The sequence below is a fragment of the Crinia signifera genome, chromosome 6 (genome assembly GCF_055691185.1).
Source record: "Crinia signifera chromosome 6, ASM5569118v1, whole genome shotgun sequence".
NCBI classification, from domain to species: Eukaryota; Metazoa; Chordata; class Amphibia; order Anura; family Myobatrachidae; genus Crinia; species Crinia signifera.
The window spans coordinates 192,733,387-192,754,627 of NC_139222.1; the positions used below are offsets into that span (position 1 = coordinate 192,733,387).

The 21,241-nt window shown below is 41.1% G+C and overlaps 1 protein-coding gene across 2 annotated transcripts in view; it reads right to left on the reverse strand.

The window, feature by feature from the left end:
• LRRC20 (leucine rich repeat containing 20) overlaps positions 1-21,241 on the reverse strand; it is a 586,357-nt gene that overhangs the window by 527,504 nt on the left and 37,612 nt on the right. For both annotated transcript variants that reach the window (XM_083148477.1, XM_083148476.1), the window contains exon 2: positions 9,682-9,794. In XM_083148477.1, coding sequence (XP_083004603.1) covers positions 9,682-9,751 — 70 coding nt within the window. In that variant the 5' untranslated portion in view covers positions 9,752-9,794. The remainder of the gene's footprint in view (positions 1-9,681; positions 9,795-21,241) is intronic.

A 21,241-nucleotide genomic window follows, 5' to 3' on the forward strand; every position in this document is an offset into this window, starting at 1 on the left:
TGTAATTAATCCTTGGATATTCAAAATACTTGGTTCTATCTCATATATGATACACTGTTTCCTTTAATAGTTTATAATTGTATCAGGGTTCCTCTTATTTATTCTTCCTCTATGAGTATATTTTTGTATCAATCTCAGAGGAGTAGAGGATAAATAAATATGGATAGGAAGACTTTTATATATTTTGGCTGTCTTATCTTATTTTACACATATGATAATGTATCAGGTTAATTTTAATAACACATGTGACTCTGATTTTTGTTTTAGTTGATAATTCTTTGTTTGGGATTCGTGACCTTTTTGGCATCTATATTGCACCTGTGTTTTGTGTTGTGTCAGCAACAGGTTTTAATACATACAGTTTTTATTTAATCAATGATAACTTTAGTATAGTTTAGTTTATACACAGCGCTAAATTGTTGATTGAATAATCATCTGTTAGTCCCTTAGTATGCTGTATATCTTTATTGATTATATTTTAGGATTGCAGTATTATTCAATATTTATGAGTGCAGTTTTTATCATTAATAAATCAATTGGTTTCTGCACCTCGCTAAATAAATGTGTTTTATGTTGTGTCAGCAACAAGTTGAAGTGTGCTCAGTTTTATTTAGTAGGTGGCAGCGTTAATGTAGTTTAATTAATACAGAACGCTGGATAACGATTGTCTTTGTTGATCTGTGGCGTACCAGTAGCAAATTCACATAAGTGCCCTCTTATTTCAATTGGAGGGCAGTATTATATGGTTTAATTTCAGTAGTGTCTGCACTATTAAATTATAATGTGCTAGCAATGAATATTTACACAGTTGGTGTTGGCGTTATGTAATTTAATTTACAGACGCCGTTTAGTAATAGCTGCGCTGTTACTTTGTCATATAATTAGTAGTAGTTTGAAGTGAAAGCAGTTGTCCTTCAGATAGTGTTGGCAGTGTATAGTTTAATTTATACACGCCGCTGGTAGCAGGAATATCGTCAATTCTCAGTGGGTTCAAATCAGTGCGATTTTCTCAATAGGTGATAGTGTTTGTGTGGTGCATTGAGTGAACCACACAAACACTATCACCTATTGAGAAAATCGCACTGATTTGAACCCACTGAGAATTGACGATATTCCTGCTACCAGCGGCGTGTATAAATTAAACTATACACTGCCAACACTATCTGAAGGACAACTGCTTTCACTTCAAACTACTACTAATTATATGACAAAGTAACAGCGCAGCTATTACTAAACGGCGTCTGTAAATTAAATTACATAACGCCAACACCAACTGTGTAAATATTCATTGCTAGCACATTATAATTTAATAGTGCAGACACTACTGAAATTAAACCATATAATACTGCCCTCCAATTGAAATAAGAGGGCACTTATGTGAATTTGCTACTGGTACGCCACAGATCAACAAAGACAATCGTTATCCAGCGTTCTGTATTAATTAAACTACATTAACGCTGCCACCTACTAAATAAAACTGAGCACACTTCAACTTGTTGCTGACACAACATAAAACACATTTATTTAGCGAGGTGCAGAAACCAATTGATTTATTAATGATAAAAACTGCACTCATAAATATTGAATAATACTGCAATCCTAAAATATAATCAATAAAGATATACAGCATACTAAGGGACTAACAGATGATTATTCAATCAACAATTTAGCGCTGTGTATAAACTAAACTATACTAAAGTTATCATTGATTAAATAAAAACTGTATGTATTAAAACCTGTTGCTGACACAACACAAAACACAGGTGCAATATAGATGCCAAAAAGGTCACGAATCCCAAACAAAGAATTATCAACTAAAACAAAAATCAGAGTCACATGTGTTATTAAAATTAACCTGATACATTATCATATGTGTAAAATAAGATAAGACAGCCAAAATATATAAAAGTCTTCCTATCCATATTTATTTATCCTCTACTCCTCTGAGATTGATACAAAAATATACTCATAGAGGAAGAATAAATAAGAGGAACCCTGATACAATTATAAACTATTAAAGGAAACAGTGTATCATATATGAGATAGAACCAAGTATTTTGAATATCCAAGGATTAATTACAACACATGTCTCTGAATACGAATTAAATCAAGGAATCAACACAAAAAAAGACACACTGACACCGATTTTATTAAATTTGTTTACTGCATCAATATTTCGCATAAAAAGCAGTTTTAAAACAGAAAAATTAAAAGTTATATTTTAAATAACATTATAACAAACACTAAAATACTCTATCTTCTCTTCTGTGCGCCAAAAAAAGAAGACAATCTTTTCTCTCTTTTCCATTTTTTGCTCATAAACCCATTGTCTTTGGCTGCACCCCCACAGAGATTACACACAAACTGTATAATATTGTCTCGTTTGGGGCCTTATCAGGTGCTATAGCACCAACCAGTGCAGACTTCCCAATTCCCCTTTCCCCTTTTTTGACATGTACGTCACTGATCAGCGCACAGTGGCCACAGGACACCCACAAAATCACAGTGTGTGTAAAAAAAAAAAAAAAAAAAGACCCCACAGCACCCTCAAAAAAAAAAAAAGGTGATCACTGATGCGACACTGATTAGCAGTGAGGGGCAGCAGGTGCACAACCTTTGGTGCAACTGACAGTGCAACTGGCAGCAACTGACAGGTATACTGTATATAAAAAAAAAAACCCTGCACCCCCAAAAAGTTGCTGATCAGCACAGATATACTGATCAGCACAAAAGGGGGGGTAGCAGACACAAAATATAGCACTCTCTATCACTATCTCTCTATCTCTCTATCTCTCACTATCTCTCACTATCTCTCACTATCTCTCACTATCTATCACTATCTATCACTATCTATCACTATCTATCACTCTATGACACTGCAGCAGCAGCACTGACAGTTATATATATAAAAAAAAAACCTGCACCCCCAAAAAGGGGGGGTAGCAGACACAAAATATAGCACTCTCTGTCACTATCTCTCTATCTCTCTCTATCTCTCTCTATCTCTCTCTCTATCTCTCTCTATCTCTCTCTATCTCTCTATCACACTGCAGCAGCAGCAGCAGGAAGTCACAAGAAGTCAGATCCAGGAAGCATCCAGCACGCTACAAGCAGTGATCAGGTGATCAGGTAAGGTATTTGCAAGGATCAGGTAAGTATTTGCAAGGATCAGGTCAGTATCACGGCAGATAGGCACGGTGACCGCTCTGCACGCAATTCCAGACCGGAATGGCGTCTGCAGCGCAGTCATCGTTAGTTTAAATGTCGCGCCTTGGCTGTGATTGGTCCGTGGGTCCCACGGACCAATCACAGCCTTGGGGGCAGGTGGGGTGAGGTGTCGTCATCACCGATGACCCCCTCATGCCCCCTGACGCCCGGCGGTGATTGACACCTGTGTTACCGAGCGTCTGATTCGCTGGTAACACAGGAAAACGCTGTGAATGGCTGTTCACACTGAACAGCCAATCACAGCGATCGCCGACGGGGGGGCGGCATCGCAGCCCCCCCTGGGCATGCAGGGACATGTCTGCTGTCAGGGACAGCAGACATCGTCCCTCTGTCACTGCGTCTCTAGACGCAGTGACACTTTAAAGTCATGACGTACATTTATGCCATGTGTCGGGAAGTACATCCCGACCATGACGTAAATGTACGTCAAATGTCGGGAAGGGGTTAATAAACTACAGTATTCTCCCAAATATGCGCATTTGAGTAAGGGTAATTAATACTCAATTAAAATGGGTGTCTCAAAAAATTTTGACACTTGGGAGAGCTACATTGACACCCTAACTCCAACATTAAAGAGCCAAATTGGAAACTGTTTTAAAAACACATTATGGTACGAGACTAGGGTATGTGCACAGGACCCCCCAATCTCATAGAATACTATTTTCTTTGGAACTCCACTTTTTCAGGTGTGACAGTGCGTGTAGTTGAGGTAATAAATGGCGTGGACCCGGGCTCCTCTTGTGATTCCCATTATATATAATCTTTGTACTTTATTTTCTTTCATGTATGTTCACTGACTTTTTGTGGAATCCTATTGCATGGTGAAAAGGTCACGTGTATTATTATTTTATCCCATTTTATTTTATTGTCTTTTACAATAACACATTGTACATCTATCTCATTGATCTGTAATGCTTCAATAAAAGAAAATTGATTTTAAAAAATGGGTGTCTCTCAGTGTGTATGTATATTATACATACATTTTATAAATTTAATGTAATAAATATACACACACACAGAATACTATGCAAACGTTTTAGGCAGGTGTGGAAAAAAATGCTGCAAATTAAGAATACTTTCGGTACTCTTTACCTAGAAGGGCGCCCGTCGTGGTGATCGCGGGTACATTTATGTCTGGCCGCGACGCGACCGACGCGATGCCCGCGATTTCCTATTGAAACCCATGTTAAACATGGAAATCGCGTCGGTCACGTCGCGGCCGGCCATAAATGTACCCGCGATGCGATGCTCCCGATTTCCCATAGGAATCAATGTTAAATGGCCCGACCGACGCGATTTTACTGTTAAATGCCTCAATGGACCCGATGTGGCCATAGGAATCAATGTTAAATGGGCTACAGAGCCCAAATAGGCACAATTAACCCTTAAATGTCCCCCCAAATTTTTAACTCCACACCACGATCCACGCCAACCCGAAGCGTGGCGAGCGCAGCGAGCCCGCGAGGGGCGGCGGTACGCGAGGGGCGGCGGTACGCGTCCTCCGACCTTTTCATGCCCTACTATCCACGTCGGCGTGGAGTTGAGAATAGAATAGTGTGGCGAGCGCAGCGAGCCACCGAGCCCGAAGCGTGGCGAGCGCAGCGAGCCCCGCGAGGGGACGCTGATACCTTTACAGGTAAACGCGTCCCCTCGCGGGCTTCACAGGTGTCCGTGGCCACGCGGACACCTGTGAAGTCCGCGAAGGGACGCGTTTACCTGTGAAGGTATCCGCGTCCCCTCGCGGGGCTCGCTGCGCTCGCCACGCTTCGGGCTCGCCACACTATTCTATTCTCAACTCCACGCCGACGTGGATAGTAGGGCATGAAAAGGTCGGAGGACGCGTACCGCCGCCCCTCGCGGGCTCGCTGCGCTCGCCACGCTTCGGGTTGGCGTGGATCGTGGGGTGGCGTTAAAAATTTGGGGGGACATTTAAGGGTTAATTGTGCCTATTTGGGCTCTGTAGCCCATTTAACATTGATTCCTATGGCCAAATCGCGGGCATTGAGGCATTTTACATGAAAATCGCGGTCAATCAGCCTTTTTAACATTGTTCCCTATGGGAAAATCGCGGTCATCGCGGGCAGCAGATTTTTATGTACCCGCGATTTACCCGCGATGACCGCGATTTTACCCCCGACGCCCGCAATTCCAATCGCTGGCGCCCTTCTAGGTAAAGAGTACCATACTTTCAAATATAGACGTGTAAATACTTTATTTGTATCAATTAACAAAATTCAAAGTCAATGAACAGAAGAGAAATCGGATGCTGGCCATATATTAGAATGATTTTAGAGCTGATGCACGATTTTGCTGGCTCATGCGATGCATTGTCTGTTTTGTACACATCATGAGGTGTTTTGGTACGTTTACAATCAGATGTGTAGGCCCGCGGGTCATGGGATGAATCCAATGATCTTACCTGCTGCATTTAAGATCTGAAGACGTTACTAACAACCAGTATGCTGGGAGTTGTTATTGTGACCATACACTTTTGAGATATTGGGTAGAATCATACAATTTCGATAAATCACAGTGACAAATCGAATATGTCACATGATGTTGTTAAAAACTGCTGTCGCAGCCGTCGCTTAGCGACAGTAACATTGTGTCCTTAGCTGTCTGTTTCAGGCTACATAAAGGCTGATAGTGTGTCAGGTGCTGTAATCTTGCAGGCTGAGTTCTCTCTGAATGGCAGCACTCAGCTGGTTCTAGTCAGCTAATCATCACCTTTAAAAATGATTTCTATTTGCTCATGATTGGCTACATGTTACTAAGCTCTGACAGGACCACTCCTGGCACGGATGCAGCCTTTGGGGCTGCATCCATGTAAAAAAAATATTACTAATCATCCCATCCGTTGTCTGCGCTCCCCCCTAGTGGCCCCATACACCCACTTTAAGAATTAAAAAAAAATTAAGATAGCCAGCAGGCATTGTGGACCCCTTTAACGCCATGGGACCTGATGCATAGCACCGCCGATAGTTGTGCCCCTGCATAAAATTGCACATATGTATGTGCACCATTATAGATTCTAAATCATTATAATGTATGGTCAGCTTAAAATCAAATCAATATTTGGTGTCAACACCTTTCAAAGCAGCATCAATTTTTCAAGGTACATTTGCACACTTAGAAGGGAGGTTGTTCCAAATATCAAAGATCTGTGGATGTAGGCTTGCCTAAATTCTTCTTTCTCTTCATGTAATCCTAAACCAATTTCATGCTGTTGAGATCAGAGTTCTGTGGGAGCCAAATCACTTCCAGGTGTGCAAACACACTGAGCGTTTTTTGCCAATTTTCCCAGGGGTGGACGACTTTCCATAGCAGGACACTATGGAAAGCCGTCCATTCTGTCACTTATCTGCTGGTAATGCCAGCAGATGAGCGGCCGGGCCAGCAATTATGCGAGAGTGTACGTCAGCGATCACAGTCCATCACTGTGTACACACTAGGTGGCTTTCTAGCTCAAAGCTGCTCTGCTTTCAGCTCAAAGTCGCCCAGTGTATATGGGCCTTTAGTAGAGCTTTCACTCTGTGACCGGAATTACTGCATTCCACCGATTATTTTGCACTGTAATGATGAATCCATGTTGGATACTGATGTGATAGTAGGAATCAGGGGAAGTATTGGTGGATTGAATGGAATGATTGATTTATGTTGTAAATTTTGTAAATTGGTTATTTTCTGAATTGATTCGGAAATGATTAGTCATAAGGTCCATAGAAGGCTTTATATACAACGATGGTGACGGTGTTTGATAACTTTACTTAGTGCTAGCATCTCAAGAGAGAGGACATGGAGCATACCCTAGTTGGGCCAAAAGTTCAACCAAAATATGGTGACTAAACTCAACATTTTGTTTATATTATGCAATAAGCAGAGTGCATGATGGAAGAGGACCTTCGGAGAAAACTGGGGAAATTACAGAGAGAGAAGCGGCAGAATCGAACACTGCTAGGATTCTACAAAATGGAGTTGAGCGCATTATGCTAAATTTGCACCATAAAAACCTACAGAAGCTATTTAGCAGAAACACCTTGAAATACAGTATCGAAGCAGCTAACAATGAAGCAAGAAATCACAAAGACCAGTGACTGAGTGATCTCGAAGTTGTGCAGGACACAAGGCTTATGGAGCTATACAAGTAAGTTTCTTACCAAAATGATGCCATCCAATAGAGGGAAATATAATAGCCTGCATTGGCGTGATTCCAGCAAATCTGCCTAATGTATCAGTACTATTCCAGCGAGTCTGATTTTTTTATTTTTTTAAAGTTTCATGAATATAAACTTAAAACCACGTTTTTTTTACATTATTGTAGCTTTGATAAGAGGGCAGATTTACCTGAATCTCCAATGGCTGCATCTGACAGAACAATACATTTATCCTTATGGGGGTATCCTATTACCTGCAATCCCAAATCACGGGCAAGAGGCTCCCCAGGGGCAAACAAATTAGCCTAGATAAGTCGGGGCAAAAACGGGGCTGCAACAGGTGTAAACACAGAGGTTTCCATTATGTGTTTTCACAGCAAAGTGCGTTTTACCGAGCAATCAAATGAAAGCCTGAGAAAAAAATATAGGTGAAACATGTTTTATCGGTAATTGGTTACCCCTCTTGATCTGCAAAACCAATAGATTGCTCAAGGTGTGTTATCCATATCGGAGAGAAAATACTTGTCAACAGAAGGCAATAAAATTCCCCCTATTAGTGCTACAATTCCTAAAGCAACACTGAGTCATCAGTTGCTTCTGTCACACATGTTAGCCACTCCAATAACCAGACCTATACAACTTTGGTTGTGGTGTTTTGTGAAGAACCAGATATTTTGGGCAACAAGTCATACCCTGTTAAATCTGAAAGACACCATTGGACATCATTGCTGGTTATTCCACCTTACATGCTATGTTCTGCTACAGAAAATCCTGACTTTCAAATGAAAATGGTTGTTTAATACAATGCAGGACACATTGAACAAGTGGAGCACTATTCAAGTGACATATCACAGTGCCATCTGGTGACACTTTAAAGTAATTTATTTCCCAAAAATGTAGTACCAATAGTTCAAATCTGTCATGACTTAAGGTATGTATACTTGGTGTGATTCAGGCTAATGGCCGATTTTGACAATCCTATTTTGACTGCGATTTTGACTATGCGATTTTGGCTAACTGCACTTGCAATTTTGACTATCTTGCTCTTTGGCTGCAGACCAAATATAATCTACAGAAGAGAACATAGTCAAAATAAACTTGCCTGCACAGTCTATTTTCCCTTGCGTGGCAGTCACTGCGGTTCGGCGCATCATTATAGCAAGCCTCCTCAACATTGTGCAATTTTGGCTAACCCATCCTATTTCTATCCTATTTTGACTATCATCAAAATTGTAGCCAAAATCACACTGTGTGTATACATGATTACTCCCGGGTACTTAAGTAGGGATATTTACATTTTAACAGCCCTGTATGTAAGCAGATAGCTAGAGTAAGTATTTCTTCAATAAAGATAATTTAAAATACCAACTTCTCATTAATAAAATGTATACAACCCGAATAAAAAAAATACCAAAATATAATAATAAACTTTAATACTAAGCTGCAAAAAATTTACTTCACAATGGATTTGTTTTATCTTGTACAAACCATTGTTTTTGCTTTATTTTTTAATTTGAGACTTAGTTTATCCACTTTTTTCTATCTACTTTACATTTATACATATATGCGCTTTTTAAAAAGGTATAGAATAAAGGTTAAAGATGACACAGGGTCCTAGATCACTTGTCACAACAGTAGATGAAAATCAAAAGGTGGTTTATTGAACAGAACAGCACAGCACACTTCTGTATAGTACAATTCCCAAAGACAGTTCCCACACACTGAATCCATGATAGAGCCTAACCTCTAAAGGGGCCCCCACACGGGCCCCTTAAGAGATTTGCTGAGTGATCTGAGCGATGCTAGTTCATTCAGAACACTCAGCAAGATCGCTTAGCACACACACCGATGTGTCAGCTCTGTACTGAGCGATCTGTCTCTGGTGAGAACACTGGTCCTGAATAGGGATTAAATAGATTAATACAGCATGAAGGATATTAATTGCCAGGTGATAGCAATGCGCCCCTACACATGGATCAATGTTAGATTATTTAGAAAATGCCCTGAAATCGCCCTATTAGCCTAGGGTCAGTGACTCATCCCTTTAATCCCCAGAGTAGCCCACCTTTATCATTCTCTAATCTCCCCATGGGAACAACCTGAACATGGGAGTTAAAGGTCAGACTGCAATTTTCTCCACCACTGGATATTGCATTTCTATTCTTTTATTAATACTGCGAGCATCATAAATTATTCCACATTCATGAGATTGTTTTTTACCCATTGCTTGGCATCAGCCTCTGCGTACCACCCATACATTCTATACAGATTCAAAATAAATAAAAAGACAATAACTTACCAAGATGGTGTCCTCCATTCTCCACCACCTCGTTGACCCTCCTTGCTACTCTGGCTACAGCTTCTGCCATTCTTTTAGCATTCAGACGCAACTGTTCTTCTTCCAGCTCTTACCTACAATAAAAAAAAAAAAAAAAGTGTTATTTACAGACCAATTTGCCACAAATGGCAAAAGATCAATGGAGTTCCGCTTCTAATTAGACATTGCCCCAAACAAAATTCCTGCAATACACCCAAGGCAATAGTTGAGGGGAAAGAGGTTGAATACTGCTGGTGGGAAATCCCCTTAAATGCACCCAAAAAAAAAAAAGTTACAATTTTGGAAGTCTTCAGTATTGTTTACAAATGCAACAATGCATACAGTTAGAATAGCGATATTGACACCCTTTCCCGTATACTTTGGCTAGGTCTGTTAACGTAAAGTACATACAAACATTACACGATGCATGTGTCATATGCAACCATATGTGCATGCAGACCAGAGGCGTCCACACTAATATTAAGAAATTTCAAAATATTTTCTCACAGGAAGCCTCCTAGAAACAAGGTAAATGGTTCCTTGCTGAGGAAACATTATTAAAACTAATAAAAACATCTTCAAATAAATGTATTTCTAAAGCTCTCTACACCCGGACATATGCGACTAGAGATGGTCACTGATAAAAAAGGAGACTCTGCCGGGGGACTCTGCATGCTCCTCCAACCAGCAACCACCCCAGGGCTGGTCCCTGGCGATATAGGCTAGAATCGCCCAGTGTGTACTAAGTTAATAATTTTACTCCATGCAGTTTTTTACTCCAGTTTTTTTTCTGGTCACGGCCACATGCAAAAGCTCTCATGGTTCATTCTCCTGGACTTTGTCTACTGTTGGAATTAAACTAGGGGTTGCACAGTCCTTCTGCCACAACTGTAACCATCCATTCTGGGCTTGCCTTACTGCAATCTTCCTAGTGTCTGAGCCCACTGCCTCAATTTCAGCCTATGGCATGGGCTGCTGCTTGCAGCTGGACCAGATGCACTAGCGAGCATTGTTGCGCTCCACGCTTTCATCTGAGAACTCTATGATACCAGGACTTGTACACAGGACCCACTCTCAGGTTTAACAGAAATATTGCCACAGATGAGTTTCCCCTCAAAGCTATGAATATGAAGTGTATGCGGTCCCTGAGTTGACATTGACCACTAATGTGACTAGGTCGACACCTGGAAATGGTCATTATACCATAGGTTGGCATTGATGGGTCGACACTTACAAGGTAGACATGAGCCACGCAGCACACTGATACCGTGTCTATGTCGACATAGACAACAACAAAATGTGGAAACACTTGAGTCGATCTTAAGCTTAATTCAACCTTCTGGCAATGTTGATCTACGGTATGTCGACCATTTTCAGGTTTCGATCTAGTCACTGTCAACCATTAGCGGTTGATCTTGTGACTGTCGACTTTGTCAACATTGTTGACCCACTATACCGTAACCTATATTGTGCCCTTCTTCACCACTGCTTGTTATGAGTAGCTTGCACAACCATATTTACAGCTACAAATACATTAACTAGCTCTTCACTGCAAATCTGATCTTTTATTGAAAATCATTGTAATTTGTTTTAAGAACCTTCAACTACATCACTCTATCACCATACCCCCATGCAGTTCGTTTTGCACCACTTAATTGCCCCCTTACTTATGGTAAGTACCTCACGTATCCAACCTAATCTCTCACGGAGGATTCTGAGGAAGCCGCTGACCTACTCAGGAGAGGCGGAAAAACGTGTTAATCCTATCCAGACGCCGGCCATTGTCCACAGCAGCAGGCCCGGGTCACGTTTATTCACCTGGGATTGGATACCATGATGCTGGTTTATTAGTTTAATTTTTTTCTGTCTTTTCCATACCTATGGGGATGAGTACCCCTTAACTAGCAACTGCACATTGGAAGTAATAGTGAAGTCCATTCCTTTTTCCTAATCTCAGAGTGCACCTGGATGCAGAGGTAAGAGTGCATATATATATAAAAGCTACATACCGAATATTTGGAGACTGGAGAAAATACTGAGCACCTGGAGACAAAGGGCCTGATTCAAACCTGATCACATGGCTGCTAATTTTCAGAACCCTGTGATCAGACATACGCTATCCCGACAGAGTGAAATTCCGCCCCGTGTACACCTGTGAATTGCTTAGAACGGCTTATGAAAAAATTGCAGGCCCGCGAATAGCTGCAAATCTATTTGCCCGGTCATGTGATCAGTCTCTGGTAGCTATTCGCTACAATTGTAATCCTGGAGATCTCTATCTGAATAGTATGCTGTCCAAGTTGGTCTCAATTACCAGAGATACACTCCGGAATCCATTGGATAGGGAAATGACCATATGATAAGATCCACCAGACTGTAGATAACAACGGTGGTGTTGCCACACGGTGGTGACTGGGCTGCAGTGTTCTATACGCGTTTCTCCGCCTTTGTTTTACAACTCAGCGGCTTCCTCAGATAAAAACAAAGATGCACCTCTTTAATTAGCACCAACGCCCTCGGCCGATGTTGCCATCCCCCTCTTCCTATATTGTTAATCAAAGTACACACCTTTAATAAAAGCGGCAGCAGCAGTGTATAGTTATAGTGTCACCAGCGCTCCTGAAGTATCCCTAGGGATACACTCTTTTTTGGTTGTCAATTATAACAGTGGCAGAGATATATTCTAAGAAAAGCACATGAGGAGGGAGGGCCCTGCTCGTTAAAGCTTACATTCTAAAAGGTAAGGGGCAGACAAACTGGGGTGACACAGCAGGGATAGAAGTTATGTCCTTATATCTGCCTTTGCTATTCCTAAGGGTGAGCTTAGTTAAATCCTCTGCATTTTATTTAGAGGCTGCAATTATGACTTTATTTTGTGCAGCTAACTATATAAATATATTGAAATTGAACTATAAATGAGTTTAAAGTTGCAAGTTATTTATCAAGATAACCTGAAATTGTCACTGCCAGAGCAAGAAAGCAAATTATTATTACAAATAATGCAAATGCTAATATTACTTGACTGACAAGCAGATGCTCAACCAGTAAACCCTGAAAGTTTAGTGATGAAGAGGGTGAGGCAAAAGGAAAAAACAGTGAAGCCATCAGCAAAATGATTCGCAACACCCACAGAGGTAAACTGCTGTAACACCGCGCTATTCACAGCACTCAAGTATTATTATTATTATTATAATTTTATTTATAAGGCGCCACAAGTGTTTCGCAGCGCCGTACAAAGGAACAATACAGGGAAACAAAACTTGGCATAACATTGAATAAATAACAAAAATACAGTACAAATAAAGAGCGCCACAGATCAATACACATTACAGCTTAAATATAAGTAGTGAGGAGTCAATCAACATACAACTAGAGGCTTGAGGCCAATGATGGAGAGGAGTATGCAGACGAAGATGGTCACTGAGTGTTGGAGTAAAGGAGAGCTGTGAGTGAAATGTGAAGAGAAGTGGGCTTTGACAACAGGAGGGAAGAGGGCCCTGCTCGGAGGAGCTTACAATCTAGTAGGAAGGGGAGACAGACAGATTACAAGAGGTGCAAGCGAATATAAAACAATGACGAAGGTGAGCGTGTATATTACACTGCATAATGTAGTGTGATTGCAAGGTCACTGATCTAAATACCATCATTATTTTGCAGTAAAATAATATAATATTGTTTACATACAATAACACAGATAAACCCAACACACACACACACACACACAGATTATATATATATATATATATATATATATATATATATATATATATATATATATATATATATATATATATATATATATATATATATATATATATATATATATATACACACATATATATACACACACACATATATACACTCCACGTTTGGCCGGCAATCCCTTGGCCTCAATGTAATACTTGCCCGGTGCCTTCCGAAAGGTCCCCGGCAAACTGGCGGGTACATCTGCATATATACATACACGGCGGCACTCTCAGACGAAATAACAACAATGACACAACTGTCTAAGTGTCCAACGTTTCAGTGCTGTGTGCACTTTTATCAAGAACGTTACACTGTTCTTGATAAAAGTGCACACAGCACTGAAACGTTGGACACTTAGACAGTTGTGTCATTGTTGTTATTTCATCTGAGAGTGCCGCCGTGTATGTGACAACACAATATTATGGTACAAAACAAATGAAAGAAAAAGATAAGCCTGAGCAATGATACTTAATTTAACTACATCACTCAGAAAATGCTCCTATATTGTTCTGTGTATAGGGGCATTGCGATAGCGGTGCACGGACCTACGCATCCCCATCGCGGCTCATTTTGACCATAATACAGCAAACATTATGTGTGGCCAAATAGCTCTCACAAAGGGTATGGATCATTAGGTCGCCAGCATTATGGTAGACAAGCATTAGGTCGCCATGAGTTAAGGTCGCCATGAGTTAAGGTCGCCATGCAGGAAGGTCGACATGACTAAGTCAACAGGATCATTAGGTGGACATTGAAAAAGTCGACTTTTTTTGTTTTATTTTTTAACCGGAATGTCAACATAAGCACTAAAACATAGCACCGCGTCCCCTCACATGGCTCCCTGCGCTCACCATGCTTCGGGCAGTGTGCCTCGCTACGCTCGGACACAATTTTCTCCCACCATGCCCTAGTGGATTGTAAGGCATGAAAATACCGCCTGTCGGCACACGTCCTGTGGACATGGAGACCGAAACGTAGCACAGCGTCCGCTCGCCATGCTTCGGGCACGGTGCCTCGCTACGCTATGCACATTATTTTATTCTCGCACCATGCCCTAATGGATGGTAGGGCATGAAATACCACATTTTTGCTAAAAAAAAACGGTAAAAAAACCCCATGTCGACCTAATGACCCTGTCGACCTTACCCAAGTCGACCTTAAGTCATGTTGACCTTCCTGCATGTCTACCATCATGCTGGTGATCCCCTCACAAAACCTTAATTCAAAACAAATAAAAAGCATTAATACAAACAGCAACACAAACAATGGGCGAGTTGTACTAAGCATTACAATGTGGTCACAAACTGGATTCAACTCTGGACAGTGATAGTTTCTAAAGTGTTTTCCCAAAGGCATTGCATATAGAATCCTAGGCATCAATTTAAGTCCTGGAAGAGGTATCTGAAGTGAACCCTCTCCATCCTCTATGGCTTTGTCTGTTGCTAGGAACAGCTCCTATTAGAAGGGTGGTCGTCCCAATCCCAATTATTCATATATACAGCATCAATAAACGCTATGCATGTGATAAGGGGTGTGGTGTCTTAATACATTATACATCTCAAACCTAGAACTTCTAATGGTGTACATAGACTTCAGTCCTGCAGTTCCCCACTGGATAACCAGATCAGTAAAAAAAAATATGACATCATATTTTGGTGTCTTTATATACCTCGCCTCAGCACGCAATGTGGCACGAGATGCCTGGCAGGGTGGCCCACCAGGTCTCATGTGACTCTGCTTATGCTGAGCATCTTTTCCTCTCAAAAATGCAGGCTTGTTACACCGATGCGACAATCTGCTTCATGAGACTGCAGCTCTGATTAATAGTACATTCAACACTTATATATCTGTGTGCCTCTAATACCCGGTTCACATCGCTATTGCTGGGTCAGATCAAGGAGGTGACCCGCGTCGGGTGCTTTCACATCAAACCCGGGTCACCCATTGTACTCATGGTGACCTGGGTTTAAACTTCTTATAACCGGATTGCCATGGTTGGACGACCTGGGTTATTCATTGTGGTGCTTTTACACCGCGCCTCAACCAGGGTCGACCAGGCAATTGCCCGGGTTTTCAGTGCGATGTGAAAGGGATACAAGTCTGTATATGTAGCACAATGGAACTTGGTATGGAAAAAAAAAAAAAACCCTGTGGCTGCTGCATCGTAGCACTCTCACCCCATTGTTTGACCATTACCTCAATTATACCCACAGTCCAACCTCCATTCATTGCAAACTCTCTGCTTACCACAGGTGTGTCTAGACAGGTTTAATTGCTATACATGCCACCTTAGCACAAATATGGAAACATTTTGCTACCCCCTCCACTGACCAAAGTTGCGGCCAAGACACTTATTTTCAGATAGAGAAAGCAGGTCTTCCATACGGTTCCTGTAAGTGTCAGCACCATATTGTAGCCACTTTCTTAGTAGAATTTACAGTACTTGTTTAGTTTCACGAAAGCAGCATGGCCACACGCTACTTCTGGGTTGCGCTTGCCACACTTTCTAAAAGAAACTCCATGCCAACGTGAATAGTTCATACCCCCACTATCCACGTTGATTTTAGATAGTGGGGCGAGCGTAGCGAGCCACCAGCGTGGGTGAGCGACACACACCCGGAAGTAGCGCGCGGCCATGCTGCCGCCATGAAACTAAACTATTACCGAATTTGCTGCTTAAAGACAAAAAGGGAGTAAGCACCTATTAATCACATCAAATTATTTGTAGACAAATTACAACTGATTTTTGTTTTGTTCCTTATTACTCCTGACACAGCAAAGAAAATATTACCAAACTGATAAAAAAAAAAAAATTATACACATATTCGGGAGTATGACGTCAGACGCCAGTACCCAGGTGCACGACCCACATCGGGGGGACAGGACAGATGTTCCCATGTGCAGAGAAAGTGACCTCAATCACCAAAGTAACCTGTAGACACAGGAAGTGCCTCTTTAATGGAGCGCTTTCTATTAAAAAAACATTATAAGACTATAATAGTGCTATAATAGATCATAGCAGGCACATATCAAAATTACACCACACTAAAAAAGACAAACACACATACAGAAACACACTATATACAGGAATGGAATTGAAGGGTAATTAAATAATCCAACTAAAATAATAGTCTAGCCTGTGTACCATATTAGACTAGTCGTAATTTTAGAGGAATGGTGCAAATGTGAAATCTTCATTTAAACCAACAGGATTAATGGATTGAAGTTCATATATCCAAAAACATTCACGTTACAGTCATTTTCCATGTCGATCTCCTCCCCGCCTTATTGGTGGCACATAATCTATAGGCATGACGGTGACATTTTTGAGAATAGCCACAACTGGCAAAATGTTTCGCCACAGGAGGTGTCCCAGATTTTACTTTGAGAAGAGCTTTTTTAATGGAACTTCTATGCATGGAGATTCTCTCTTTTAGCATGCATTTATATGCTCTTATAGCAAGCATTTATTTTTTTGCTTGTAATAGGGTGTACAAAACTGCTAGCCATTACAATAAAATTGCAGTTCACACAACCTGTGTAAAAACATAATCCCACATACTTATGTAGCCATGTGTCCATCCGTCCTACTTTGGGACTCAAATCGGTATATTGGATAATTTTCTTTGTTTAAGGTTGCTGATGCAATAGAACAGTGGTTGCCAACCCGTAGCTACCAGTAGCTCGAGGTAGCAATCCAGGTGGCTCGACCACTGCAGCCGTCCGCCCAACCCTCCCTCCCTCCATTGCCCACTGCTGCTTCACTTCTGAGGGGAGAAGAGTGCATTGCACGTCTCTCCTTCCCCCTCACTGTGTATCCCTGTGACTGGGCCATCAGCCAATCAGAGCTCACAGGCAGGCAGCTAATCAGGAGCCAGCCCGTAAGCTTTTTTGCTGATGCCCCAGTCACTGGAAAGTGAGGGGGAAGGAGAGACGCGTGATGTGCTGTGCTCTACTGCCCTAAGAAGGGAAGCAGCGGAGGAGATTGAGAAGAGAGACAGACAACCAGGCCAGCCAGCAGGAGGACACCTGAGTCTCATCTACCCGGTAGCAGAAGGAGCAACACCGGTGTTTTGTGCTGCTGATGGCACAGTGGGGGCTCACCTGGCACTATTGGGGGCATATGTGTATCTGGCACTATTGGGGGCATATGTGTATCTGGCACTATTGGGGGCATATGTGTATCTGGCATTACACTATTGGGGCATATCCATTTTCATTGGCTGCACCCCATGTGACTACAACCATCTACCCAGTACCACCAGAGTATTTATTTAGAATGGCACCACAATCGAGCGGGCATTGTTTATCTGGCACTGCTGGGGGGCATTGTGTAACTGGCATAACTGCAGTGAAAGGGGGCATTGTGTAACTGGCACTGCTGGTGGCATGTGTATATATGGCACATCGTCTACTCAGAGAGCCATGCCCCCATCATGGGAAAAATGGGGGATGTGGCCTTGCAGGAGTACCACGATAGTAGGTCATACCCCCCCTAATTTCAGGCGCGTGCTGGAGGCAGATGTCCCTTCTCCTCTGCCTCCAGTGTTGGGAGGTATGTATATGGCATATTGGACATTGCAATAGAATATGTAGTGGAAAACACCATTGTGGATCCCTGAGTTTTTTTGGGCTTAGACATTAGAAGTTCTGCCTTTTTTAGACCGTTGGCCCTCTGTCTGCCCAGATTTCTTTTGTTGTAGCCACAACTCCTGAAATCTTGGCACATTTTATTGAGAGTCTCATCCAGTCTCTTGGGCTCAAACTTATTACGGACCACCCTAACAGCTGGGAGAAAGGAAGTCCTTTTTTCATAGGTTGTGAATGAAAACTCTCAGCTGATAATGTATTTTTATTGGTCGTTTTTTTAAAATAATACTGTAACAAACTGTCCCTCTCTACAGTAAACTGTAACATCTGAATAATTAATGTTACATGGGCTATGAGTACAGGTAAATCTTTTTGACCCAGGCAATTTATTTAAATGGTCGACAAAATCCAGCAGTATTCTTTATCATAAAAGATCATGCACTTTAACGTATCCATTCCACACCCAGTTCTTCAGCTATTTGATCTATAGAGTAGATTTGAGTATCGGTGTGCTCTGCTTACACACAACCTCCAAGATCCACTGTTGGTAACATCACAAGCAAAATATTAAATACCTTCTCTTGGCATCTAGCAAAGGAACAGAAATAGAAGAGGGCAAAGGTTCTCAAGTCCAGTCAAGTACCACTAACAGGTCATGTTTTGTAGCTTTTTTTAAGCATTCACTATCTAATTTGCTGGGACAGAGACAGGTTTGGTTCATACGGTCGACATGCACAAGGTCAATCTATAAACGTTCAACACAAGAAAAGGTTGACAGTTTTTTAGGTGTTCATTTTTTGTCTTGTAGCACATAGACCACAAATTAGTTTCCCACTTTGCTCGGGAACACGATCATCCATGTGGAATAGGATTAAGACTAGTAACGTCTAAAAAAGTTAAAAATAAAAATTGTAAAAAACTCACGTTGAGCTTATACTGTGTTGACCATGATCATGTAGATGGATCATGTCGATCTAATGCATATTGACCAATAGTGGGCGACCTATTGAAGGTCAACCGTTGGTCTGTATCCCAACAGTAACTATACCATCAGCTTCTGTAGACAGCTATCCTATAAACACGACCTGTGGGAAAACCGAGTAAGTAAAGACCACAGGTTCTCACACTCAGTCCAAGGAATGATTTCTAAAGCTGTGTACACACGGGGGCGATAGGGGCTGAAATCGCTGGAAATATGGTCGTAGGCGACCATATTGCCAGTGATGGGAGTGGGATAAATCGCCTGGTGCGCACTCCCGTTATCAGCCCCGTTCTAATCGCTGGTCGCAGGAGCTTGCTGATTACCTCTGCTGCTCCCCCGGCAGAGGTTCCCTTTCATCAGCGACCATCTCTGGTCGCTGATGAAAAGGAGAAACTGAGCAATATAATGCTCAGCAATATATTGCTAAGCAATATATTGCTAGCAATATATTGCAGAGCAATATATTGCAGAAGCAATATATCTCCCCCCGTGTGTACGGGGCTTTAGTTTCCTAACAGAAACACAAGTGAAATAATTAGCTCTGCCTGCAGATCTTTTAAAATGAGTCAGTAATGAATGCACCTGTGCAGCTGCTAGGTAACCTAGTAAATGTGAAAGGTTTGTTATGAGGTCCGAGTTTGTTAAATACTGGTATAGACCATTTGAACGTAAAAGTCTGTACTCCAAATTACTGAATATTTTCTATTTGTGTTTGTATTTTCATCTGTGGAAATAGGCGTGGCTACATCCAAGAGTCACAGAATTATAAGGCACATGTTGCACTAGCAGAAAATAAATGAGGTTTAAAACCCTGCACTCCATTTTCACCTACAATTTCATAGTTTTTTTATCTATATATTTTTTTTATAAAACAAGATGGTAGTTCTTTAATAAATTTTGTATACAACTAGAAATATAATGTAATAAAAGGATGGTTTCTTGGGGTATACAGTATATACATAACCAAAATCAGGACTATACATTTCTATATCATCTAACACCAGTATACTTACACGTTGGTTTTTGACTGTATATCAATGTAAAAGTTTACAGGTATTGTTAGCCGACACTCCTTATAGTAATAGGTCTGTATTTCAATATCCTGGTGTCTTGATGGCTGAATACCTCTATTGCCGCATGTATCTATGTATCTATTAGTGAATCACAAGGGATACTACTCATTCAGTGGCGGCTATTATACCCAGCAGTCTTTCTAGCCCTCTTGTTTAAAAGGAATATGCGGAGTCAGTGAATACCAGTGACATTGGTCGACATCAGTGTCAACTCAACCCAGTAAGAATCTTACACATGTATCGAGACACTACTCCTGGGTTCTAATATTTGTCTGCCGGCACTATATATATATATATATATATATATATATATATATATATATATATATATATATATATATATATATATATATATATATATATATATATATATATATATATATATATATATATATATATATATATAATCATACAAACCACCACACCTCTGTCAGGTCCCTGTACCTACGCATAGGGGTATTCAGCCATCAAGACACCAGGATATTGAAATACAGACCTATTACTATTAGGAGTGTCGGCTAACAATACCTGTAAACTTTTACATTGATATACAGTCAAAAACCATGTGGAGTCAGGGAGCCGCCGTTTTTTAAACACATTTATGTCTTGTTTGTGTGTTTTTATATTTCGCTCTCTTAAAATTGTCAATAAAAGTTAATTTTTATTAGTATGAAGTCTTTATAAGGTGCACCACACCAGGACATTCTTCTTCCTCTTTGCCAATTGTGTATCTTTGTGTCCAGTGGTAGCACACCCCTGACAAGCCTTACTTAGAAACGTCTATAGTATACATCACCTGGGGGTCCACCCACTATCCTCAACATTCATGAGGGTCCTGTGCGAGTAGCAACCTCCTTTTTGTCTCCCTACTTACACGTTGGGACTGGGAATCATACAAGATCGCCAGTCCCAACATGTAAGTATACTGGTGTTAGATGTTATAGAAATGTTTAGTCCTGGTTTTGGTTGTATATCCCAATAAACCATCCTTTTATTACCTTATATTTCTAGTTGCATACTTCTTCATAAAAGAACCAACGGTACTTATATGTTAGTTGGGCGCCCACTATAGTTACTATGCTCATACACCCACTATCCATGTCGGCATGGAGTTGACTTTATGTAGTGTGGCAAGCGCAGCGAGCCACCG